Source organism: Delphinus delphis, chromosome 12 (genome assembly GCF_949987515.2).
Source record: "Delphinus delphis chromosome 12, mDelDel1.2, whole genome shotgun sequence".
NCBI lineage: Eukaryota > Metazoa > Chordata > Mammalia > Artiodactyla > Delphinidae > Delphinus > Delphinus delphis.
The window spans coordinates 70,000,381-70,026,002 of record NC_082694.2 but is presented as its reverse complement, the minus strand read 5'-3'; the positions used below and the strand labels follow the sequence as shown (position 1 = coordinate 70,026,002).

At 39.0% G+C, this 25,622-nt stretch overlaps 2 protein-coding genes across 3 annotated transcripts in view; one reads left to right on the top strand and one right to left on the bottom strand.

Annotated features, from left to right (window-relative positions):
- Positions 1 to 20,000, bottom strand: part of HADHA (hydroxyacyl-CoA dehydrogenase trifunctional multienzyme complex subunit alpha) — a 54,322-nt gene extending 34,322 nt beyond the window's left edge. The window contains exons 1-7 of the mRNA XM_060026970.1: positions 19,817 to 20,000; positions 14,908 to 14,949; positions 14,744 to 14,814; positions 13,080 to 13,213; positions 11,015 to 11,153; positions 9,909 to 10,028; positions 7,916 to 8,018 (exon numbers count right to left, since the gene is read on the bottom strand). Coding sequence (XP_059882953.1) covers positions 7,916 to 8,018; positions 9,909 to 10,028; positions 11,015 to 11,153; positions 13,080 to 13,213; positions 14,744 to 14,814; positions 14,908 to 14,949; positions 19,817 to 19,883 — 676 coding nt within the window. The 5' untranslated portion in view covers positions 19,884 to 20,000. The remainder of the gene's footprint in view (positions 1 to 7,915; positions 8,019 to 9,908; positions 10,029 to 11,014; positions 11,154 to 13,079; positions 13,214 to 14,743; positions 14,815 to 14,907; positions 14,950 to 19,816) is intronic.
- Positions 20,001 to 20,174: 174 nt separating this feature from the next.
- The window catches only part of HADHB (hydroxyacyl-CoA dehydrogenase trifunctional multienzyme complex subunit beta), a 36,108-nt gene continuing 30,660 nt past the window's right edge, over positions 20,175 to 25,622 (top strand). The window contains exon 1 of one of the 2 annotated variants that reach the window (XM_060026972.1): positions 20,175 to 20,292. The gene's annotated coding sequence lies outside the window, so the exon portion shown is untranslated. The remainder of the gene's footprint in view (positions 20,293 to 25,622) is intronic. The other variant, XM_060026973.1, reaches the window with a different exon arrangement.

Below are 25,622 nucleotides of genomic sequence, written 5' to 3'. Positions count from 1 at the left end.
AACTTAATCAGGTGGTAACAGCAACTGCCGCTGGTATTCCAGATGCAATTTCATTGCCTGAGCAAGTCAACACATCTCCTTTTACCTCTTGTGTATTTGCTGATCTGGAAAGTGCTTTTTTCCTTGATAGCTGGTAGTAAAGACTACCAGAAGCAGTTTGCTTTCAGCTGGAAAGGCCTGCAATATACCCTTACTGTCTTACCTCAGGAGTGATCAGTTCTACATCCATAAGTCATAATTTAGCCCACACGGACCTTGATTGCCTTTTCCTTCCAAAAGATACCATGCCAGTTCATTACATGGATGATATTATGCTGAATGGACCTGGTGAGCTGGAAGTACCAACTACTCTAGACATATCCATCTTAGTGAAATTTCTAGGGGTCCAGTGGTATGGGGCATGCTGAGACATTCCTTCTAAGGTGAAGGATAAGTTGTTGCATCTGGCCCCTCCCACCACAAAAAACAGGCACAACACCTAGTGGATTTTGGAGGCAACATCTTTTTTGGATGTGCTACTCTAGCCCCTTTACTGAGTAACTTGAAGGCTGCTAGTTTCGAGTTGGGCTTAGGACTAGAATAGCTGTTCTGCTCTTTAGACCATACGATTCAGACCTGAAGGCGCCTGAAGCATCAGTGGTAGACAGAGATGCTGTCTGGAGTCGTTGGCAGGCCCTACAGGCGAATCAGAGTACAGATCCTTAGGAATTTGGAGCAAAGCCCTACCATCCTCTGTTAATAATTACTATCCTGCTGAGAAACAGCTTTTAGCTTCCTACTGGGCCTTAGTGGAGACTCTAAGCTTAACCATGGGCCAAGTTACTATGTGATCTGAGCTGCCTGTCATGAAATGGATGCTGTCTAACCCACTAAGCCATAAAGCTGGGTGTGCGCAACAGCACTCCATTATCAAATGGAAGTGGTATACATGAGACTGGGCTTGAGCAGACCCTAAAGGTACAAGTTGCATGAGGAAGTGGCCAAAATACCCTTACTCCTGCTTCTCTCTCTCAGCCTGCACCTATGGCCTCATGGAAGTTCCCTATGAGCAGCTGACTGGGAAAGAGAAAACTCAGCAAAGAATGTGAAAATATTTGTGTTTCATGTGAATGGTCAACAAGGGGTGATCTCAAAGAGGATTTTAATGATCGAGTGGAAAAGATAATCCATCCTGTGGATACCAGTCAGCCTCTTTCCCCAGTCACCCCTGTCACTGCCCAATGGGCTCATGAACAAAGTGGCCATGATGGCAGGGATGGAGGCTGTGCGTGGGCTTAGCAACAACTACTCACCAAGGCCAACCTGGGTGCAATCACTGTTCAGTGCCCAATCAGCAGCACAGACCAACACTGATTGTCTCATACCAGGACCCTCCCAAGGTGATCAACATTCTGGCAGATTGACTACACTGCACTGCTTTCGTCATGGAAAGGGCAGCACTCTGTTCTTACTGGAATAGACACTTATTACGGGTATGAATTTGCCTTCCTGGCATGCAATGCATCTGCCAAAACTACCATTTGTGGACTTATGGAATGCCTTATCCACCATCACGTATCCCACACAACACTGCTTCTGATCAAGCAACTCCCCTCACAGTAAATGGAGTGTGGCAATGGGCCATGCTCATGAAATGTACTGAACTCACCACGTGCCCCATCACCGTGAAGCAGCTGGATTGAGAGAATGTTGGAATAGACTTTTAAAGACTCAGAGCACTAGGTAGGTGGTAATACTTTGTAAGGCTAGGGCAGTGTCACCTAGGATCCTGTATATGCTCTAAATCAACCTCCAATATACGGTGTCGTATCTTCCATAGCAAGGATTCACGGGTCCAGGAATCCAGAAGTACATATAGAGATGGCTCTGCTACTACCCCTAGTGATCTACCAACAAAGAATGTGCTTCTGTCCTACAACCTTAGGTTCTGCTGGTCTAGAGGATTTAGTTCCAAAGTCCATCAGGAGACATAACAATGATTCTATTGAACTGGAAGATGAGACTGCCATCTGGTCACTCTGGGCCCCTCATGCCTCTGAAACAGGCAGAGAAGGGATTACTATACTGGCTGGGGTGATTAATCCTGATTACCAGGGGAAGTTGGGTTGCTACTACAATGAAGGTAAGGGAGAGTATGTCTCAAATATGGGAGATCTCTTGGGGTGTCTCTTAGGGCTACTGTGACCTACAATTATTTAGTGGAAAATTACAACAATCCAATTCATGCAGGACTGCTAGTGGCCCAGACCTTTTAGGAATGAAGGTCACCCTACCAGACAAAGAACCGTGACCAGCTGATGTACTCCCTAAGGGCAAAGGAAATATGGAATGGGTAGAAGTAGGTAATTATAAATACCTGTTATGGCCACATGACTATTTGCAGAAATTGAGGGGTCCAGGCCTAACCAAAAACCTATGTGATATTTCAGGTCCAAGCAAAGGCAATTACAGGCCTCGCAGGCATCATGGAGAAAGCTGTCCTTCCCATACCAGACTTGGTGCCCAGCCGACGCACTGCAGTCTTTAATGGGAGTTGCAGTCAATGACTCAGGTCTCCCTGACTGGCTATGCTCTTACATACATTTTCATTCCGAGCCCATGTGCCTTCATTCCTAAGTCTCTTTATATGGGACCTTCAACCGAGGTCTTCTTCAGGTACCTCTGCTAAGGCCTCCTTACTGGGGGAGTAAAGAGAAACCTTAAAGACATTTTCCCTCACTCTGACTCAATTCTTTTCCACTCCTAGCTCTCACTATTTTAAACAGCAAAATCACAAACAAAAAGCACAAAATGAGGAAAACGTGGCAGTAAATAGACCATGGAAAGGACACTTGCTGGTTTTATAAAAGCTGAAATGAGAAGGCAGACAGTGCCTTGTTTGACTTCAGCTGGGAACATGTGCGTTGGGAGACTTGAATCTTTTGCCACTCTGTACGTGTCTATGAATGACTGCAAAAGAACCACGAGTATCACTTTTGGGGTTATGACAAATGTTAGTGAGTAGGCAAATTCACAGACAGGGAACCTCAAATAATAAGGATCGACTATACTCTGATCACAGCAGAATTCAACTAGAAACCAATAACAGAAAGATATCTGAATCATCCCCAAATATTTGGAAATTAAACAACATACTTCTAAATTATACATGGGCCAAAGAAGAAATCACTAGAGAAATCTGAAAATATTTGACCTTTATGGAACTGAAAACATAACATTAAAACATGCAGATAAAGCAATGCCAAGAAGAAAATGTATAGCTTTTTTTGTCTTTTTTTTTTTTTTTTTGGCTGTGTCGCACAGCTTGCAGGATCTTAGTTTCCCAACCAGGGATTGAACCCAGGCCCCAGGAGTGAAAGTGCCAAGTCCTAACCACTGAACCGCCACGGAATTCCCAATATATAGCTTTAATGCTTATGTTAGAAAAGAAGAAAGGCCTAAAATCAATGAAAGAAACTAGTTTCTAGTAAGAAACTAGAAAAAGAAGAGCAAATTAAATCCAAAAGCAAGCAGAAAGAAATAAATAATAAGACAGCTGAAATCAATAAAACAGCAAACAAAACCAATGGAATTAAAAGCTGATTCTTAGAAAAGATCAATAAAACTGATAAATTTCTAGCCAGACTCATCAGGGAAAAAACAGAAGACACAAATTAGCAATATCAGGAATGAAAGAGGAGCATCATTATAGAGTGTAAAGATATGAAAAGAATAATAATAAAGTATTATGAACAACTTTATTTTTTTTTAACTTTTGAAAAAATATTTATTTATTTATTTGGTTGTGCTGGGTCTTAGCTGCAGAAGGCAGGCTCCTTAGTTGTGACATGCCAACTCTTAGTTGCAGCATGCATGTGGGACCTAGTTCCCGGACTAGGGATCAAACCTAGGGCCCCTGCATTGGGAGTGTGGAGTCTTATCCACTGAGTCACCAGGGAAGTCCCTGAACAACTTTATTGAAATAAATTTGTCAATTTAAATGAAATGGACAAAATCTTTGCAAAACTAACAACTACAGCTCACTCAAGAAATGGTGAACCAACCTGGGGCTTCCCTGGTGGTGCAGCGGTTAAGAATCCGCCTGCCAATGCAAGGGACATGGGTTCGAGCCCTGGTCTGGAAAGATCTCGCATGCCGCAGAGCAACTAAGCCCATGCGCCACAACTACTGGGCCTGCGAGCCACAACTACTGAACCCACATGCCACAACTACTGAAGCCTGCTCGCCTAGAGCCCGTGATCCGCAACAAGAGACACCACCACGATGAGAGGCCTGCGCACCTCAACAAAGAGTAGCCCCCACTCACCGCAACTAGAGAAAGCCCGTGCACAGCAATGAAGACCCAACACAGCAAAAAAACTAATTAAATAATTTTTTTTTTAAATTAAAAAAAAAAAGAAAAGAAATGGTGAACCTGCACTGCTATGTATAGAATGGATAGTTAATAAGGACCTGCTGCTGTGTAGCACAGGGAACTCTACTCAATGCTGTGTGGTGACCTGTATGGGAAGAGAATCTAAAAAAGAGTGGATATAAGTAAATGTATGGTGATTTGCTTTGCTGTACACCCAAAGCTAACACAACATTGTAAATCAACTATACTCCAATTAAAAGAAAAAAAAGGAAAGAAAGAAAAAAGAAATAGTGAACCTGGGAATTCCCTGGTGGTCCAATGGTTAGGACTTGGTGCTTTCATGGCCAGGGGCCTGGGTTCAATCCCTGGTGAGGGAACTAAGGTCCTGCAAGCCACGTGGCAAGGCCAAAAAAAAAGAAAAGGAAAAAAGAAATAGTCAACCTGAATAGCCCCATATCTACTAAGGAAATTGAATTCATAGGTTATAACCTTCCCAAGAATCAAAACTCCAAGTCCATATAACTTCACTGGTGAATTTTATCAAGGATTTAAGGAAAATATAATACCAATTCTATGCAAAATCTTCCAGAAAATTGAAGAGGAAGAAATATTTCCAACTCATTTTATGAAGTCAGAATTACCCAGATATCAACACCAGGCAATGATATCACAAGAAAAAAAATATTATTCCTGAGACCATTATCTCTCATGACCAGACGTAAAAATCCTTCACAAAATTTTAGCTGATTCAGCCGGCACTTTATAAAAAGGATAATACATCACAACCAAGTGAAGTTTATTCCAGGAATGAATTCAATAGTCAAAAATCAATGTAAATGACTTTACTTAATAAACTAAAAGAACTAACCCAAACAATCATCTCATTAGATGCAGAAAAAGCAATACAGTTCTCAGCAAACTATAAATAAGGTACATCTGCAATCTGATAAAGGGTATATATGAAAAACCTATGTAACATTATACACCCTACAGCATCCGCGTGAATGTCTCTCTTAAGATTGGAACAAGTTAATAATATCTGCTTTCACTTCAAATCAATATTGTACTAAAGATCTTAGCCACTGCAGTAAGTCAAGAAAAAGAAACACCAACCAGATGGGAAAGGAAGAAGCCAAAATGTCTTTATTTGTAGATAACATGATTATTTATGTAGAAAATCCTTAGGAATCTACAGAAAAACCTAGTAGAACTAATAAATAAATTTAGCAAAATCATAGAATACAAGGTCCACATACGAAAATCATTTGTATTTATATGTTAGTAATTAATGAGAAATTAAAGTTAAAAAAGTATAATGGCACAAAAGTATGAAATACTTAGGTACAAATTTAACAAAATGTGTACAAGATATGTTCAATGAAAAGTATAAAACACTACTGAGAGAAATTAAAGATGACCTTAGTAAACAGAAAGTTATATTATGTTCATAATGAAAACACTCAGTATTTTTAAAATGTCAATTCTCGGGCTTCCCTGGTGGCACAGTGGTTGAGAGTCCGCCTGCCAATGAAGGGGACACGGGTTTGTGCCCCGGTCCGGGAAGATCCCACATGCTGCGGAGCGGCTGGGCCCCGTGAGCTATGGCAACGGGAGAGGCCACAACAGTGAGAGGCCCGTGTACCGCAAAAAAAAAAAAAAAAAAAAAAAGTCAATTCTCCCCAAATTGATACATTGATTCAATGGAATTCCAATCAAGATCCTAGCAGATGTTTCTGTAGATATGGATGAGATGATTTAAAATTCATATGTAAATGCAAAGAAACTAGAATAGGCAAAATGATATTGAAAGAAGAGAAGCAAGGTGGAGGGTGGGGTCACACTGTCAGATATCAAGATTTACTATAAAACACAATAATCAAGACAGTGTGACACTGTCTTATTAAAGACATATAAATTGGAAATAGGAAACCTAGATATAGACCCAATCACAGAGGATCAACTAATTTTCCACCAAGGTGTCAAGGTGTCAATGGGAAAGAAGAGTCTTCTCAAAAAATTGTGCCAGGACATTTTGGATATTCATAATCACATAACAAAAACAACAACAACAACAACTCAACCTTTACCTCACACCAAACATAAACATTAACTTGAAGTAGCACAGACCAAAATGTAAGAGCTAAACTACAAAACTTTCAGAAGAAAACATAGGAGAAAATCTTTGCAATCTTGTTAGGAAAAGATTTCTAAAACACCAATACCATGATCCATAAAAGAAGACTTTGATACATTGGACTTCATCAAAATTAAGAATTTCTACTCTTAGATAATGAAAAGACAAGCCATAGACAGGGAGAAAATATTTGCAAATTACAAATCTCATAAAGGACTTATATCCTGATATATAAAGAACTCTGAAAACTCAGTAATAAGAAAAACAGCTAAATCAAACAAAATGGGCAAAACATTTGAACACTTTATCAGAAGATATACAGAAGGCAAATAAACACATGAAATAAGTTCGGTATCTTTGGTCTTTAGGGAAATACAAATTAAACCCCAATGACATATTACTACACTCTTATTGAAATGTTTAAAATTAAAAAGACTGAGCGTGCAAAGTGGTTGTAACTAGAACTCTCATACTCTGCTGGTAAGAATGTAAATGGTATAACCACTTTGGAAAAACAGTTTGACAGGTTCTTAAAAGCTAATAAGCACATCTATCATATGGTCCAGCCAATTCACTCTTCAGTATTTGTCCAAAAGCAATGAAATATTTCTCCACATAAAGACTTGTCAATGAATGTTCACAGCAACTTTATTTAGAATAGCTCTAAATTGGAAACACCTCAAATGTCTATCATTTGGTGAACGGATAAACAAATTATGGTTTATCTATACAATGGAATGACATTCAGCAACAAGAAGGAATACATTGCTGACATATAACAACATGGATGAATCTCAAAAGCAGTATGCTAAATGAAAGACACAAAAAGATACATACTAGAAATGTTCTATTGTATGATTGTGGTGGTGTTTACATAGCTATATACGTTTGTCAAAATGCAAACTGTACATTAAACACTGGTAAATTTATTATCATGTAAATAACATCTCAACAATGCTGATTTTTAAGAAATGTAAGAGGGTGATGAACATACAATCTGGAATAGTGGTTTCTTTGGATGAGAAGAGGCAAGGAAATTGTATGGGAGGAAGCAGCACATTAGTAGATGTCCATTATTAATATCCTTAGGTTGGTTGTTTCATACATGTTTATTATATTATTAAAACAGACACAAAAAACTGAAGAATAGTTATCATGGATAATGATACAGGTAATTTAAGAACCAAAAATAATGACTTGATTCAATTCTGTATTCCTAATGTCCCAATTATAAATAACGTAAAATAGAAATTGGGGTGATGTTGAAAATGATTTAGTATTAGCTATTTTTAGAGAACTTCACTCTTCAGAATAATGACTCATTTCTTAAGTGTTTGGGTTTCACTATAACCAATATTCAAGATATTAACTCTTTAAGAAAATAAATAACTTCATAAGGCTCAATTCTGAAGCATGTTAGCACTTACCCAGCGGTTCCACCAGTTGGTCAACCAGTCCCATTTTCTTTGCTCTGTCTGCACGAATGCCTCTACCAGTCAGCATCATGTCAAAAGCAGCAGGCACACCCACCTAACAAGCAAGCAAGGATTAGAGCAAAGGTGGAAAAAAATCAGTGACAATTACAATTTACAAATCATCCAACTGAGCAAAATAAATATTAAAATGAGAAAACTCAAACCAGATTTTTATGTTATATATCTATCAACGAAATTTTATATACTGATACACATTTAGGTAAAGTTTAGTTTTAGAAACCTCCGCCTGAAGTTAAAAATGTCTTTATATCTCTTCTTTTAATTCAATATGTAGGATTTCTGTCTTATGGATTGATAAAGTAGAGAAAAAATGTCATGTTTCCTAGAATTGTACATTTATGTCATTCTGAGTTTCTTCTCTATCATTTGTATATTTAAAATTCCTATACCGGAATTAGTAGAGACTGAGAAATCTCATAGTTTTGACAATGTCTTTAGAAAGAATCTTAGACTTAACAAAAAGAGAACTCAACTAGGGCTTTGTATGTAGGTGCTCGAACAGCTTCTAGCTACATTCAAGAACCAACTATAACAAAACAAAAGAAACAGCAATATTTTCTATACACATATAGGCTTATTCATTCTTTCAGTAAATCCTCTTGGCAATTCCTATGAAGGAATGCACACTATTTATTATCAGAAAACAAATACCATAAACTTTCCCATTTTTCTATGTCCAACTCCTATCGACTTCTCTGCAAAGAGTATTTCTGCTGAGTGTTGTTTTCCCTGAAGAACCCACAGTACCAGAGGCTATGAGGTTCAGGGAGTTTGATGTTAGGATTGCTCTGCAGCCCCCAGGTCTGACTGTCCTTCCCTTCTTCTTAAGAATTCAAAAGCCTGATGGGCCTCTTTTGGGTCTATAGAATACAACAGTGAGATCATCCAAATCAGGGGAAAGGTCTGCCTCTTAACAGTTATCATGAAATAAGACCCAGGGATTTGAAAAACTGGGAAGATCATACTGTGCAGAGAAGAACAAATTAAACTGTAAGTTCCAGAAAGCAAGACATGTATCTTATCTATCTCTTCCCTTCTTCAGGGACTAACAAAGGACCCTGATCAATCATTTTGATCAAGGAATTGAAAAAATAAATAAAAAGTAGAATTGAAAAAATAAACAAATATCAGGAATAAAATGTTATTGATCCTATATATTCACATTGTATTTGGTTTCTAATTTTTGTGTGTGTGTGTGGTACGCGGGCCTCTCACTGTTGTGGCCTCTCCCGTTGCGAAGCACAGGCTCCAGACGTGCAGGCTCAGCGGCCATGGCTCTCGGGCCCAGCCGCTCCGCGGCATGTGGGATCTTCCCAGACCGGGGCACGGACCTGTGTGCCCTGCATCGGCAGGCGGACTCTCAACCACTGCGCCTCAAGGGAAGCGCTAAATTTTACTTATTTATTTATTTGTTTATTTATTTATTTTTGGCTGCGTTGGGACTTTTTTGCTGCACGCGGGCTTTCTCTAGTTGCGGCGAGCGGGGGCTGCTCTTTGTTGTGGTGCGCAGGCTTCTCACTGCAGTGGCTTCTCTTGTTGCAGAGCACGGGCTCTAGGTGTGCAGGCTTCAGTAGTTGTGGCACGTGGGCTCAGTAGTTGTGGCTCATGGGCTCTAGAGCGCAGGCTCAGTAGTGTGGCACGCAGGCTTAGTAGTTATGACTCACAGGCTCTAGAGTGTAGGCTCAGTAGTTGTGGCGCATGGGCTTATTAGTTGCTCCGCAGCATGTGGGATCTTCCCGGACCAGGGCTTGAACCTGTGTCTCCTGCATTGGCAGGCAGATTCTTAACCACTGCGCCACCAGGGAAGTCCAGTTTCTAAATTTTACAATGAATACCCATATTATACCTTTTGTACAGAGGAAATAGATCTAAAGGGGCACATAGGACCGAGGTTCTCAAGTTAACATGGGTATCTTAAACTCACCATTTTGGGTAGCCTTTGTGTGCCTCCTGCTCCTGGTAGGATTCCCAGCAAGACTTCAGGGGAACCCAGAACTGTTTTCTTATCTTTTGTTGCTATTCTGTATTGGCATGAAATGGCAAGCTTCAAACAAATGAAAGAAAATTAGAGTGTTAAAAAATGTAAGTTTGTAACATCTTAGGATATGTGAGGGTCTAAATATTACTCATAAAGCAGGAATGTGCCCCCAGAATAAACTGAAATTCCTTAGGCTGGCATTTGATGCTTTCTACAATTTACCTTTCTGGCCTTACTCCATACCTTTCCCCTAAGTTATCAACCTCTTTTTGGGTTGCAGATCTCCTTGAAAATCTGCTGAAAGGTATGGAAGCTCTCAACAGAAAAATGCACACATAATTATATATGCACCCCAGGTTAAGAAACCCTGTGTGATGTAAAGACTCTTCAATCAAGCAGGCCTACTTACGGTGCCCTAATTAGGCTTTGTTTATCCTTGTCTTTGCTCACACCATGCCACATGTGGAATGTTTTCCCACTACTTTCTGGTTAATCAAATTCTGCCTATCTTTTAGGACCAGGCACAGGTTTCCTTAATTAATACACGTGAAAGTGTCTAGTATAGAACCCAGCTTGTGATAAATGTTCAGTAAATGTTATTTTCTTTTCCCCTCCTTCTTTCTTACATGCTCCAGTTTGGTAAGCATCTCTTCTCTCAAATCTTGTGTTATTTACCATCTTTACTACTCACAATACGCTTGACGAACATTATGCGTTATGTGTCTCAACTAGACTTCAGTAGCTCAACAGCATGCATCACACTTTTCAATCTCTGCCTCGCAAACTTTAACAAGGTTTTTTAGAATTGATAGGCGCCTTAGAGAGCTAGTTCAAAATCTTCTCAGTTTGTAAATGAAAACATGACACTTTGGTTCACTTGCTCTGTGCCATGAGAATAAGGATAAAAACCTATCCAGAAATTTGGTAACTAAAAACAAGGCTGATTCTCCCTCAACTTTTTTTAAGGCAAAATAGTAGCTAAAGGTTTGCAGCAGGTGAATCCCAACAATGAGCTGGACCGTTGTCTCAATGACTTTGGAATAAATCTGTACCTCAAGTCCTCCTCCTAAGCAGGATCCATTGATGGCAGCCACAATAGGCTTTGTGGACTTCTCAACTTTCTCAAACATCCTCTGTGCTTCCTGTGATATTTGTGTTACCTCTTGAGGGGTCGTGCAAGCAGTTAACATGCTGCAGTAAACATGAGAGAAGAGAACCAAAAGAAACCAAAGATAAAACCATAACCTATTTTGTTCAATACTTCATCCACCATATCCTTATCCTATCATATATCAATATTCGGTAGTCAATCTTCAAACACTCAGAAGTTTAAGAATGATTTTGCCTCAGATAGCACTAATATCAGTGATATCATCTCTCAATAAAGAGTGTTAGATTTCTGGATTCAGAGAACATGAAACAAAACATGTTGAATAAATTTGTGTTTGTTTTGGTAACAAATCATTAGATTACAAAGCTCTGTACATGAGAAAATCATCTTCTGGTAAATATTTTCACAAGCAGATTAAACATTTTCACTATCAGGTAGCTTTCGGATTAAACATCAATCAGAATGACAGAAAAAAAGGCTTCTATTACAATAATGTTGTCCTCAATGTCCTTTAATTTCAGTTTGTTTCATTTGCTACTTACTGTTTCTGAACACATTTAAGCTGTGGGTTTTTTACTTTTGACCAAAGACAACTAATTTTCTGTCATTTTATATGCTGGGAGTTGTTCAGCTAGCCTCACACAAGCTACAAGTATTTTCCTATGGATTTAGGTAGCTACTACCAGGTACATCAGTGTCTTACTAGGCTTAAATAACCAAGCTAGAAGAGAAAGCACTTGATGGAGATCACTTTGCTTTTTCTAAAAAATAAACATAAACAAACAGAATATTTATGAATTTCTAATTACTATACATAAAAAAAGGGTATACAATATTGAACAAAGTTTAAAAATATACAAACACCATACATACAAATTACTAAGCCAATAATGCTGGCTATCATTGCCTAAACTGCAAAAAATAATATAACAAATACAACAAATACCCATATTTTGACAGAATTAACAACCGTTAACATTTTAACCCAGTAAACTAATATTAAGGTATCATCTCTCCTTACTTTTGCTTTAAAGAATTTTAAAGAAGTTATATATACGTACATTATATCATTGAAAAAAAAAGAAAATATTAGCTGTATTGGTAAAGTAGCCTTTGACCCCTGAAGTTCTACCAGCCAATTCATTTACCCTGAAACAACCATTTTCATGTTTGTAGTGTATTCCTCAAACCAACTACATATTTGTATCCATAAATAATACAGAGAAGTATTCATGTATGGTTTTTAAATGTTTATATAAACTATAAACAGTATCAAACATTCTGTAACTTGCCTTTTTTTTAACTTAACATTACGTTTTTGAGTTCTAACATTATGCTGTAGATCTAGTTAGTTCCTTTGAATTGTTTTTGTAGTATTTTATCTTGTGAATATTCCACATTTACTTATCTATTTCCCTCATGACTGACGTTTAGCTTGTTTCAAATTCTTCACTATTTTAAAAAAACTACACAGGACTGAACATCCTTATGCATGCACGGGTCCTTAAAACCAAAGGGTGGGATTTCTCTAGCATATATACCTAGAAGAGGTATCACTTGAATATATGATATGTGCATTTTCAGTTTTACTAAATTTTATCAAATTACTCTCCAAAGTGGCTATACCAATTTGCATTCCTACTAGTAATATTTAACTTTCTCATTTTCCCAAGTCCTTGCTAATATATTTTCAAACTTTTAAATGTTTGCTGGTCTGGTGGATGAAAAAAAAGGGCATCTCATTGTTAGTTTATTTTCATTCTACTCAAACATTGCTCCTTAAACTACTACTTCAACTTCTTTAAAGAAAGGCTGTATTCAGTTTTATAAGGTTTAAGCAACAAGTCCTTCTTTTTTATTAACTTTATTAAACTCATGAAAATAACTTTAAAAAAACTTGCAGAGAATATTTACTTCTACCTTCTTTTAAAATGAGAAATGATTAGGCCTAAAAAAACATACCATTAGCCAAGGTAAAAAGCGACTTCAAAGTTCCTAAAACTTACTTGAGATCGGCACCTGCAATGAAGCACCCTGGCTTTGATGAGATAAGGACAGCACTTCTGATTTGATTGCTAGACCAGACTTCATTCATTACTTCTATGAACTCTGAATGCACTTCTTGACCCAGAGTATTCACCTACCAAAGGGAAATACATATAAATCTAAGGGTTTAAATTCGAAGTAATAGATGTGCAGATCACCATCAAATGCTATTTTGATTATAGGAAATACGTTTAACCAGGAGAAATATACTGTTAAAAGAAAGAGACAGGGAAACAAACAAACAAACAACCCAGCAGCTGTCTATTCAGCTGCTTTGGGCAACTGTAAGCACCCCTCCCTCTAAAAATATTTCTATTTAAAGGAGGAACTCGTATTCCTGAGGAGGTCATATTCCTAAGTTTCAATCATATGCAGGCTATAATTAAGTCTACAAACATTTATCAGCATGGAAAAAATTTGTATAATGTTAAGGAAAAAAAAGAAATCAAATTTAGACATATAGGGCTTCCCTGGTGGCGCAGTGGTTGAGAGTCCGCCTGCTGATGCAGGGGACACGGGTTCGTGCCCTGCTCCGGGAAGATCCCACATGCTGCAGAGCGGCTGGGCCCGTGAGCCATGGCCGCTAAGCCTGCGTGTCCGGAGCCTGTGCTCTGCAATGGGAGAGGCCACAACAGTGAGAGGCCCGCATACCGCAAAAAAAAAAATAAAAAAATTAGACATATAGTATGATCTTAATTTTTAGAATATTATTTGCTGAAACTGGATTGAATGCTAAAAGTGGTTATCTTTGGGTTTGGAGCATGAATGATTGTTATTCTCCTCTTTATTGCTTTAAAATGTCCTACTATAGGCATCTGTTATTTTTGTGTTCAGGAAAAATGGTCAACTTACAAAAAATGTCTTAAGTTTGAACCATTGCTCAGTAAATGCTAAGATTTACTCTAGTGAGGGGGACTGCCTCTTACTTTCCTTAATTTGTGATAGTTGTTAATTGCTTACATCTAGGCCCTCCTACTTCATTGAGGCCTCTGGTAATAAGATTTCTGAAATATGAAATCTTTACACCAACTTTAGGTGAGGGAAAAGCATGAGTTCCTGCAGTAAAGCTCTTCTTGGCAAAAGACTGGATTAATGCTGCATGCTTTTTTGAAGTTGCCAAAAATAAATGAAGCTCCACTTTGAACAGAACTTGATTTCTAATACATGAACTGCACCGGGTCATTCAGGTCCCGTAGGAAACTTAACGACATTTAACCCAGCCAACTTACTATGAATAATGACTTATGTCAGGCAGGTTAAGGAAGCTGATTTAATAACCTCATAGTTAAGATGGGTAGGTCAGTTTTAATTCTTATAAACAAAGCTTATAATTTGCTTCTTATCTAATAAACCACCTTATCATTCTACAGTGTAACAAAAGGATAGTTTTATTAATCCTTGATGTTAATCTGACAACTAAAGTCAACTAGGAGGAATTCTTAAACAAGGACCTCTGCTGAAGAAAACTGCATTCCTTGGGCAATTTCTCAAACTCTAACCATCAAAACTGTAAGTTCATGTGATAGGATTACTGCCAAATTGGTGGATTTCTTTCTTTGCCATTCAGGACTGGATTAATGAATGTAGTGAGTAGAAATAAACTGCAGCAAGTTGAATTAGGTACCTTCGAATTGGGTGAGTTAATTCGAATAACTGCTACGTCCCCTTTGACTCCATAGTTAATATGGGTTCTGGCTAAAAAGAGAAGGAAAATTTATTTGTAAACATGTTTATTGCTAAATAAGTATAAAAAGCAATGTAAGCATGTCAACAAGAAATTAAACTTACTCAGCAAAGCAGAGGACCTTGTAAAGTTGCGGCAAATATAACCTGTAAGAAAAAGATATTTCAAAATTTATTATTTTACAAAACAGAATTTCCATAGTACCTGCTATACATAACAAAGCTGGACTTTATAACAACCACAACAAAACAAAGTGTTCTAAGCCATTATTGTGACCACTGCTGTATCTTTTTGTTTCAATTATCAGGTCAAATGATTATCTGGATACTAAATGTGGTGGGTGGAAGAATGGCCTCTCAAGGATGCCCATGTCCCCAGAAACCCAGTATGTTAGGTTATATGGCAAAGGGAAATAAAGGCTGCAAATGGAATTAAGGTGGCTAATTAGCTGACCTTAATACAGGGTGATTAGCCTGGATTATTCAGGTACACCCCATGAAATTACAAAGGAGGAGAAAAGGCAAAAGAACCAGAGACGGCAGCACGAGAACTCATTTTGCCGGCTTTGAAGAAGTCAAGGAATGCAGGCAGCCTCTGGAAGCTAGAAAAGGCAACGAAATGGATTTTCCCTTAGAGCATCCAGAATGAACACAGCCCTGCCAACACCTTTGATTTTAACCCAGTGAGACTCATTTCTGACATCCGTAACTGTAAGATAATAAATTTCTATTGTTTCAGACACTAAGCTTGTGGAAATTTAGGGCCACAATAGGAAACAAATACACTAAGAAAGAAGTAATCTACAAGCGATCCATAATGTTAGTTCCAAATGTATTCCAAATATATCTCAAGCATGTTCTCCAGCCAGGTCCTCTTGCATTTCTATGGAGAGATGGACTTTCCAGTGTCATGAAAAATAAAATCGAGGGGCTTTAGAGGCTCCATGTTTCTCTCTATCCGGCAGTTCTTTAAAGGAGGGGAAGCGAAGGCACAGGAAAAAGCAGCTTTATACTGCTTTCAAAGGCAAAACAACATACTATTTAAAAAAAAAACAACTAGATGGCACCAGAACCAGAGTGGGGTGATCGCTGGTTCTGTCTGCATTTGTTTTTCTTTAAGCAATCCAAGTCAGCCCTCATGGTGCAAAGACAAAGGACCCGAGAGTCCAAAGCCGTGGGTTCGACCATCAAGTTTATTATTTACTAGTTGTATGACCATGTACAAGTCTCTCAGAGCATTTCAGTGTTCTTATAAAGATAGAGTAAAAGTGATGTAATGATTATAAAAGTACCTATAAGTCAAAGTCCTACACCAAAGTAAATTAAGATAAGAGAAACCAGCCATCTCCTCAATCTCCAGTGCCTCTACTTCACTAACGATATACTTCCCTTTGCTTTTCCATCATTTGAGATCTGTGTCATCTGTATTTGTGACTCTTCCTTCTTTATATCTGTATCATGGCTCCACAAAGCCTTATCTTGAGATTCTGTCTACAAGGATCTTTGCCTTCCCTGCCCAAATTTTATCTTTATTACTCACTGTTTTGTCCTCTAATCGTTGCATCTGTAGCAGGTGTTTCCCCCAACTAAACTGTAATCTCCTCCAACATCATCTCATAGTCATTTATATTCCCCAACAAAAATCTAGTGTGGCCTAGAGTGAACAGAAAGACAAAAATCCCTGTCTTTGTGGAGGAGGTGAAAACAGGCCTGGCATAGAAAGGAGTTTCCCTATGAAGTAGAAATTCTGTGGGAGGGGAGCCAGATAATAGGCAATTCTAGCTAGAACAGGGTAAACTGAATTAGTGAGAAGGAACTGATCAGGAATGCAGGGTGGGAGAAGATGGGGTGGAAAGACAGATAAAAGACAATAAAAATAAATATGAAAATAAGTATGTTAGAAGATAAGTGCCTAAGGAAAAAAGAAAACAGAGCAGGTGAAGGGGCTTGGACGTGGGTTGTAATTCTGAAGACCAAATATTTGAGACAACAGGTTTGAGCTCATTAGCTTATAAACCATAAACTCTCATCCACTAACCTACCTTTCCCCCCCCCATATAGACATACACAAAACCTCCTCTAAATCAATAGAGACAAGAAACAAAGAAAAAACCAGCAAATGTACAAACATGTCTGGAAAACAATTTCAAACCACAGTCAACTAAATCAAGTTGAAGTACTCAGTAGCTTTGCTTTTGGAATCCAGCCTTCCTCACTTCCTAATTAGGAGAGCTTACTTTAGAGCAGCGGTCCCCAACCTTCTGGGCCCCAGGGACAGGTTTCATGGAAGACAATTTTTCTACGGACCGGTGGGGGTGTGGGGTGGGGGATGGTTCAGGCGGCACTCGCCTGCAGCCCCGGGGGTTGGGGACCCCTGCGGTAGAGCAGCTGGGTGAACTTTAGCCTATATTTCCTGTGCCAGCAAAAGAGAGAGAAACCTCTGGCCTACTTTGTAATCATTTAAATAATTTAACTCGAGAAGATACCTACAAGATACCTACAAGATCGAAGACTACAGCAGTGCAGAGAGCTGGATTACTGCTAACACAAATTTCAAATATGAAAGTGTTACTTTTGTTGTAACAATCAACAGCTTTTCTCAATATTTAGTACCGGGGGAAGGGACAGGATTAAGGAAGTGAGAGTCAAATTTAAATATACGCCATCTACTAAGGTATTTGCCTCCAATTCTTTTCCTGTGAAATTATTCTACCACTTAGGTAATCAGGAATTTGAATTTAGAGTAAGAGTGGGAAATAAACAAGATATTTTGGTCAAGATGTGATTTTCATTTGATAGTCATACTCAGAATTGTAGCACTCAGGCAGGAATGGGTCAAAACTTCAAGAAATACAAAGCAGCATCAAGAGATTTTAATCATCCATCATTAAACGTCATAATCTCATTAAATGTTTGGCAATGCCTTGGCATAGACTTTCAGTTAGGGTTAGGGTTAGGGTTAGGGTTAGTCTGTTGAGTCTAAATGGCAATCCAGGTGTGCAGGTAATTTTAAATTCACTTTCTAGACTTTTTTTCAAAATTTATACATTGCTACTAAAAGGAGCAATAGCTATAATAAGCTATATTTTTTAATTTTTAAAATTAATTTTTATTGGAGTATAGTTGATTTACCATGTTGTGTTAGTTTCTGCTGTACAGCAAAGTGAATCAGTTATACATATACATATATCCACTCTTTTTTAGATTCTATTCCCATATAGGTCATTACAGAGTATTGAGTAGAGTTCCCCTGTGCTATACAGTAGGTTCTTATTAGTTATCTATTTTATATATGGTAGTGTGTATATGTCAATCCCAAACTCCCAATTTAACCCTCCTTCCCCAAGCCATATTTTCTTATAGATTAAAACACAATGCAAAATATATACACACATGTGTGTATATATATTTCTATAAAAAAACATAGAAAAACTAGGCTTGTAACCTTTTATCACATGTAAAATGTAAAAATTACTTTAAAAAAGTCTCATATCTGTATCAATAGAATCATAGTTCTTCAGGGCAGGAAAGAGTTATAACAGCTAACGTTTATTAACGTTAACAGTAGCACTTACTCCACGAAAAACTGCTTTACACCTAAAATAACTCCTTTAAAGCTCACAAGGTGGTATTATTCCCCATTTCACAAATGAGAAAACAGACACAGAAATTACTTGCCCAAGGTCACCAGAGGGTAAAAGGCAGAGCTAGATTCAAACCCAGAAGTCAGACTCCAAATTTAATGCTTTTAATTGCATCACCTTAAAATCAATGGAGGGGAAGCTCAAAAATATACATTTGATATTTTTAAAGTGTTAAACCAAAAATGTGGAAAACAGACAAACTGTCAGGTCACATGACCAAATGCTAACAGTAGGTATGTGAGTAGTAAGGGAATGGGTGATTCTTTTTTTCTTAATCCCTTTCCCCAGTCTTCACAGCATTTCAATTTTCTGTAATCTTATGATTGATGCGCGCGCACACACACACAAAGCAGTCCTGTGGAGACTAAAAACATTGGTCGGAATAAGAAAGCAGAAGAGATTCAATCATTCGAAATTAGTCCCTTACAGTAAAGGGAGATTCCAGGCACTCCTCCAAAAACAGCATGCGGTATTACCCCGGGGGGTTCAGAAGGAGGAAGGCATATTATAAATTATATTTCTAATTAAGTAACCGATATTAAGTACAACATGCAATAAAAAGTCGCATTTCACCTTAAGATTTGAGATGAAAGGAAAATGCTTGATTTTCCACAGTCACCCACTTTAACTTTCACCGCCAGTTTGAAGACAAAAAGACAATATAGCTAATACAAGCTAACTGGGTATCGTCAGAAACAAGGGTAGAAATAGTTGTAAAATTATCTAACACCTTGCTCCTTAAGAAAGAGAGTATCTGCGTAATTTTAAAAAAATGCTTCTTCTAGCAAATTGCAGAACCTACCCCTTGAAAATCAATATATTATACGTTCATACTGGGATTATTGGAACTGCAAGAGTTGAGCTTCCTATTGAAGTGTGGTAATAGGTACAAAAAAGGTTTTGGGGAAAAGGGGCAGGGAATGGCAGTAATTTGCAAGGCTGGTTAATTTCACACAAGGTTTTAAGATGCCTCTTGTTACAGGCAAGGTGCAATGGAGCCACAAAGATGTGACAGACTGGACTGTCCTAGTCCTCCTAGTCCTCCCAATCTCGTAGGAACAGGCTCAAGGCCATCATTAAATGAAATGAGGAGACCAGCGGAAAGTGCCAGACCGGGTGGACAGGGCTCAGAAACGTTAGGGCTTATGGAGCCCGAAATCGCTGCAGGACTCATGAGAGAGGAAATGTCAGTCCCTGCGCCAGGGAACAAGAGACCAGATCCCAGAGCAGCATCCCTCCCCCTTATCCAGGGCTGCGACCCTGGGCCGGGGCAGGGAGGTGGCAGCGATGGGGAGACGAGGCTCCGGGGAAGCTCGGGTCTCCGTAGCAGTTCTGCCCGGGGCTGTTGGGCGCCCTCAACCAGGCCTCACCTGGGCAACGGAGCATCCTGGAGGCAGTGAAGCGGCTGAGGCTGCCAACTGCCCGGGAAGCCACCATCTTGAGCAGAAGAGGACGAAAGTGGAAGGCGCTTCAAGTCGGGGGAGCCAAGCAGAGGACTTTTCTTTCCGTAGTCTGGCTCTGGCCAGGTGCCCGATGTACTGCCTGACTAAAACCGCTATGGCGAGCTGCCGCCGGTTCCTTAACCTCGCCCTTTGCTTCTGGCTAACCGGGCGGAAAGGACACCTTCTCCGCGGGGAGGAAGGAAGGTCAGGGAAGAGAGGGACAGCGTTCCGGATTTTCCAGTCAGGCAGCCGGAGGGCAGCCCGGAAGGCCTGCGAAGCCCGCGGAGCCGGTGGGAAGGTTGAAGGGTCCTTTCTCGGCAGGGCCCGCCCCTTGATCCAGTCGGGGCCCGTCGCTCGGATCCAAACCTTGCTGGCAGCTGGAGTCTGAGCCCACGCGAGCTAAGGTGAGACGGCGCGTGCCCTCGGCTTTCCGCCTGGCCTTTCCCCGGCGAGTTCTGCACTTCCTTTCCCACCTACTACGCCCGCGGCCTCCTCCTCTCCCTGGGGCTGTGGAGTTCGAGGGAGCGGAAGGAAGCTTCTCAATGGGGCTCTCCCGTACCAGTGCAATTTGGGCAGTAATTTGGCCTAGCCTTCGGTTTGTAGCTCAGAGCAGCGGTGTCGCCTGTGTCTTTTAATTTATCATCGCATGTTAACGAACTGTTGGCTTGTGTTTGTGTCGGTTTAAAGCGCTGGCCTGTGTTCCAGTGTTGTTGTTTCACCTGCTTTGCCTGGAGCCAGGCCGGCGGCAATAGAGATTCGGTACAAGGCCCGGGGTTTACCCCTTTTATGTTACCGAGGGTGGGTCTCGGTCGTGTAGCTTTTTCGGGACTCGAATGTGGGAGGAGCTGAGACATGCCTGTGTCCCGCTCCGAGATCCAGGGCTCAAGATTATTTTCTAATCCGGAGGGGACCCGGAGATCATCCGGTCATTCATCATCCCCTTCACTTTATCGGTGAAGCCCATGAATCAGGGTGAATGAGTTTACCCATGGCCGCAGGTGGTAGAAATAGGCCTAGAGGTCTGTTAACTTCTAGTCAAGAGCTCTGCATTGCCTGAAAGCTGTTTTTGTGCTGGAAAGATAGGCTTGAGTCCTGGAATCAAGTGATTGACTACAAAAAGTAATGTTGAGGGCCCTCTAGGCCCTTTCACCATCCTCTCATTTAATCTTCACGATCCCAAAATTGTTATTTACATTTTGTAGATGAAGTTTGGGAGGCTCGGAGATTATGTAAATTTTCTGGTAGGTGGCAGAGTCAGGATTCGGCCATAAATTTAAGTCTCACTGTTCACCGGATTGACTGTTCCGCAGGAGAGGGAGCAGGAAGAGGCAGGGGTAAATGGCAGGGAAGTTGAGACTGAATTGAGGAGTATGGAAAGAAAGAAGAGAGGTTTCTGTTTAAAGTTCAAGTCAAATAGTGAATCCCCCATCACTGTGAACACCTTAAGCAGAAACTGCATGAGCAGTGATCTCTTAATTTGCAGAAAGGATTCTTTATGACCTCCAAAGGCCCTCCATCTCATAAGGTTTTTACAGTTCAAAGCTTGCCTCCTGCCCACATAATGCTCTTTCTGCATCTAATTCGGTGTAGCACTTACTGTTTAGATCAAGAGTGGCAAACTTTTTCTGTAAAGGGCCAGATAGTGAAGAGTTTAGGTTTCACAACCCACATTGATCTCCGTCACATATTCCTTGTTTTGTTTTGCTCTACAACTTTTTAAAAATGTAAAATCTGTTGTTAGCTAGAGACCCATGGGTTGAAGTTTGCCATCCCCTGATTTAGGTCACGCTTTTGGCTCTTGATTTTTTTGTTTCCTGTATTCTGAGCAAAATCATAAGCTCCATCAAGGGCAGAAATGTTATGCTTCTCACTGTGTCTTACATAAAGGGTAACTAAATACATTTATACCATCACCCACTAAAATTAATAGCAAACACATGTATAACCCTTACTATGTATCAGGCACTGTTCTAAGTGCCATATATATATATATATATATATATATATATATACACATATACACACACCTCACAACAACCTATGAAGTAGGTACTTTAATTATCTACAGTTTACAGGTGCATCTTACAGATGAATTATCTACATCTTACTCCTAAAACAGAGAAAGAAAATGGCCTTTGGAGGTCATCAAGAATCCTTTTTGCAAATTAAGTAGCTTGCTTAAGGTCATACAGCTAGGGTACAGCCAGGATTTGGATTGGGCGGTTTGCCTTTAGTGTTTGTGCTATTAAGGATATTGTGGACTGTGTCTTAATGACACTGTAATAATGAGCTGTTAGAGCCACTCCATCTTGCTTTCATTACTTGTTTAGCCCCTTCTTCATGTTACTTGCTCCTAGGTTCCTGCAACTTCATGCATCTTTCTATAGTTGCACACCCTACTCAAGCCTACCCAGGCTCCCCAAATCCTTGAGTCAAAATGTATTTCCTAAAGCTTAAAGCGGATGACAATAACTAGGTCATATATTGCTTAGTCCTTCTTTCTTTTGAAATCTGTCTCTACTTTTTATTAATTTTTGATGGGATGTATATTCTATTTAATTTTTTTCCCAGAAACTTCAGGAAGTCTAAAGAAAATAACTATACCAATAACTCCACCACCCAAAGATAACTACTGTTAACATTTGCTTTGTATTTTTCTGGACTTTTTAAATGCATTTGTATGTTTTCATCTATCTATCAAGATACTAGTATATGCAGATTTTCTATAAAACTAGAATTATACTGTACATTAAAAATAAGATGCTCATTGTAAAAAAAATTTTAAGAAGACAGAAGAATATAAAATGACAGTCCCTCTTTATCTCTTCCATATATAGATTCAGCTTTATGGATTTTCGTCTCTTTCTGTCATAAAATGGAGTCTTACTATATATATATTATTCTGCAGTCTGCTTTTTCATTTAATATATGTTGTGGACATCTTTGCATGTCATTATATACATGTATGTCATTATGTTTCATTTTTCTTTACAAACTGCTGAACAGTATTCCATGGTATGTTTGTAATATTATAATTTATTTAACCATTTCCTCCTGTATGCATCTACATCTTGAGTATTTCTATTGGCTAGAGATCTATGATTGCTACATACACAACTTGAATATTTCTGTTGCTTAAAGACCAATAAGAAGAATTACTAGGCTCAGAAATTCACAATTCAGAATCTGAGAGAGAAATAAAAATTGCCTCCCAAAAAGGCCTTACCAATTATACTTTTATCAACTGTATATGGAAGTGCTTAAATAAATCCATTCTCACAAGAATTGTGTGCTAACCATATTTTTAATTTTTGCCACTTAATAACCCCAAAATGACCTTGTTTTAATTAAAAAAAAATTTTATTGTTAGTGAGGTTGAACATTTAAATTTTTATTTATTTGACATTTTTTTTCTTCTGTGAATTGCTCATTTTTCCTTTTGGTCATGTTTCAGGAAGGAGCCTTCCAGCTGCAAATAACAGAAAATTAAACTTAAATTGGCTTAATAAAGGGGATTTGTTGACTCACAGAACGGAAAAGCACAGTGGGAGGGTGGGTTTCAGATACGATTCAATCAGGGCTCTAGTTTCTTTTTTCTGAATTTTCAGCTCTGTCCTCCTTTGAGACCAGCTCTACCCTTACACTAGCTTTTATCATGTTTGCAAACTGCTCTAGCCATGCCAAGCCTCAGAAGGAAAGAGTATGTTCCAGAATTCCAGGCAGAAGACTTGAATGTCAGACTGACTAAGACCATCCCTAAATCGATACCAGTGGTCAAGGCAATACCATGCACGATTATTTTAGGCCTTGGTTGCCTGAACCAAAGAGAATGAGATTATTCTGATTGGTTTAAACCCTGGAGTTGAGCTGGATTCAGTCCCATGTAAACCACATGTGGCAACTACATAATGGTGTGAAATGGATATTGGGGTGAAAACCACAGATTCCATTATAGATTGCTTCTCTTTTTCCTGTAATTTGTAGAAGTTCTTTATGGAGTATGGGATTTAGCCCTTTGTTTTCCATGTTACAAATACTTTCTCTGAATCTATTGTTTGCCTTTTAACTTTATTTTAGTGTCTTTTGCTATGTAGATATTTTAAATGCTTCTTTAATCAGTTCTTTTAGTTATTCTTTTCCATTATGGCCTCTAGGTTTTATACCATATGTTGGAAGCCTTTCCCCAAGATTATAAAAATATTCTCTGATATATTCTTGTAGTAAGCTAGAAAAATATATATTTAGATTAATGCATCTGTAATTTGTACTTATAGTGTGAGCTATGGATCTAATTTTTTTTCAAATGGTTAGCCATTTTCCCAACAAATCTATTGAGTAATTCACCTTTCTCCCACTTATTTGAAATGTTATCTTTATTACATACTAAATGCTCATACACATGAGTATGCTTCTGAACTTGCTACATCCTGTTCTGTTGATTAGTTTCATTTATTACTGTGCCAGAATTGAACTGTTTAATTACTGGTACTTTATAGAAAGTTTTGATATCTGTTAGAGCAAGGTCCCCCTTTTTTTCAATCAATATTTTCTTGACTAGTTTCATGAATTTTATTTCAAGAGGAACTTTACTTATGGGGATTTATATTCCAGACTCAAGTGGCATCAAATGTAGCTTCTGGAAAAGTGGTGCCCATCTCATGGGCCAATTTGTGTCTCCAGGGCCAGAGTCCCTTGAGTATACCTAGGCTGGTAAGCCTAGAGGTTGGACTCCTCCATCTCTTTCCAATCCATATATTTGGTAAATGTGGTTTTTTTTTCTTTTTGGAAGCCACAGGGCATCTGTTTTTAGTCAATGATGACCTAAGAAAAGTTAAACAAGGCTTTTATATTGGCTGTTGCTGTGTAACAAATTAGTCCAAAATTTAGCAGCTTAAAACAATAAAAATTGATTATCTCATACAGTTTCTGACGGTCAGGAATTTGGGGGCAAATTAGCTGGGTCGTTCTGACTTTGACTTTCTCATGAGGTTGCAGTCAGAATGCTGGCGAGGGCTATAGTCATCTGAAAGCTTGTCTGCGCTAGAGGATTCACTTCCAAGCTCAGTCACATGGCTGTTGGCAGGAGGTGTCAGTTCCTCATCACCAGAGCCTCTTCATCGGGCTGCTCCTGAGGTGCCAGCTGGCTTCCCCTAGACCGAGTGATCTGAGAGACGGACCAAGACGGGAGCTGCAGGATCTCTTAACAGCCTAATCTCGAAAGTGACATCTCATCATTGCTGATGTATTCTTTTGTTACACAGACCAACTATGTAAATAAGAATTCAGGGAAGTGGGAATTACTGATCAAAAGTTAGGTGCAGTTGCAGTTTTTTGACAGTTACAATAATTGCCAAATTGCCCTCCATAGTGATGCACCTGTGGAGGTGCCATCAGTTTACACCCTCAGCAGCAGTGTATGAGAGAGCCTGTGTGTGCAGGCTCCCACATGATGAATACCAGCCCTTAAGTCAAATATTATACCTTGGTGCCGTTTTAATTTGTATTTCCCTTATGAATGAGATTGAACATCTTTTCATGTATCTAAGAGCCATTTGTATTGATATTTCTGTTTCTGTGAACGGTTTGTTCATATCCTTTGCCAATTTTTTTCTTACTGATTTGTAGGAACTCATTTTTGGGAATTTAGGGAAGTATTTAATATATTTTATATATTTTAACATAGAGGGGTTTATATTTTTATTATTTTGAAATAATATCAAGCTTATAAAAAAGT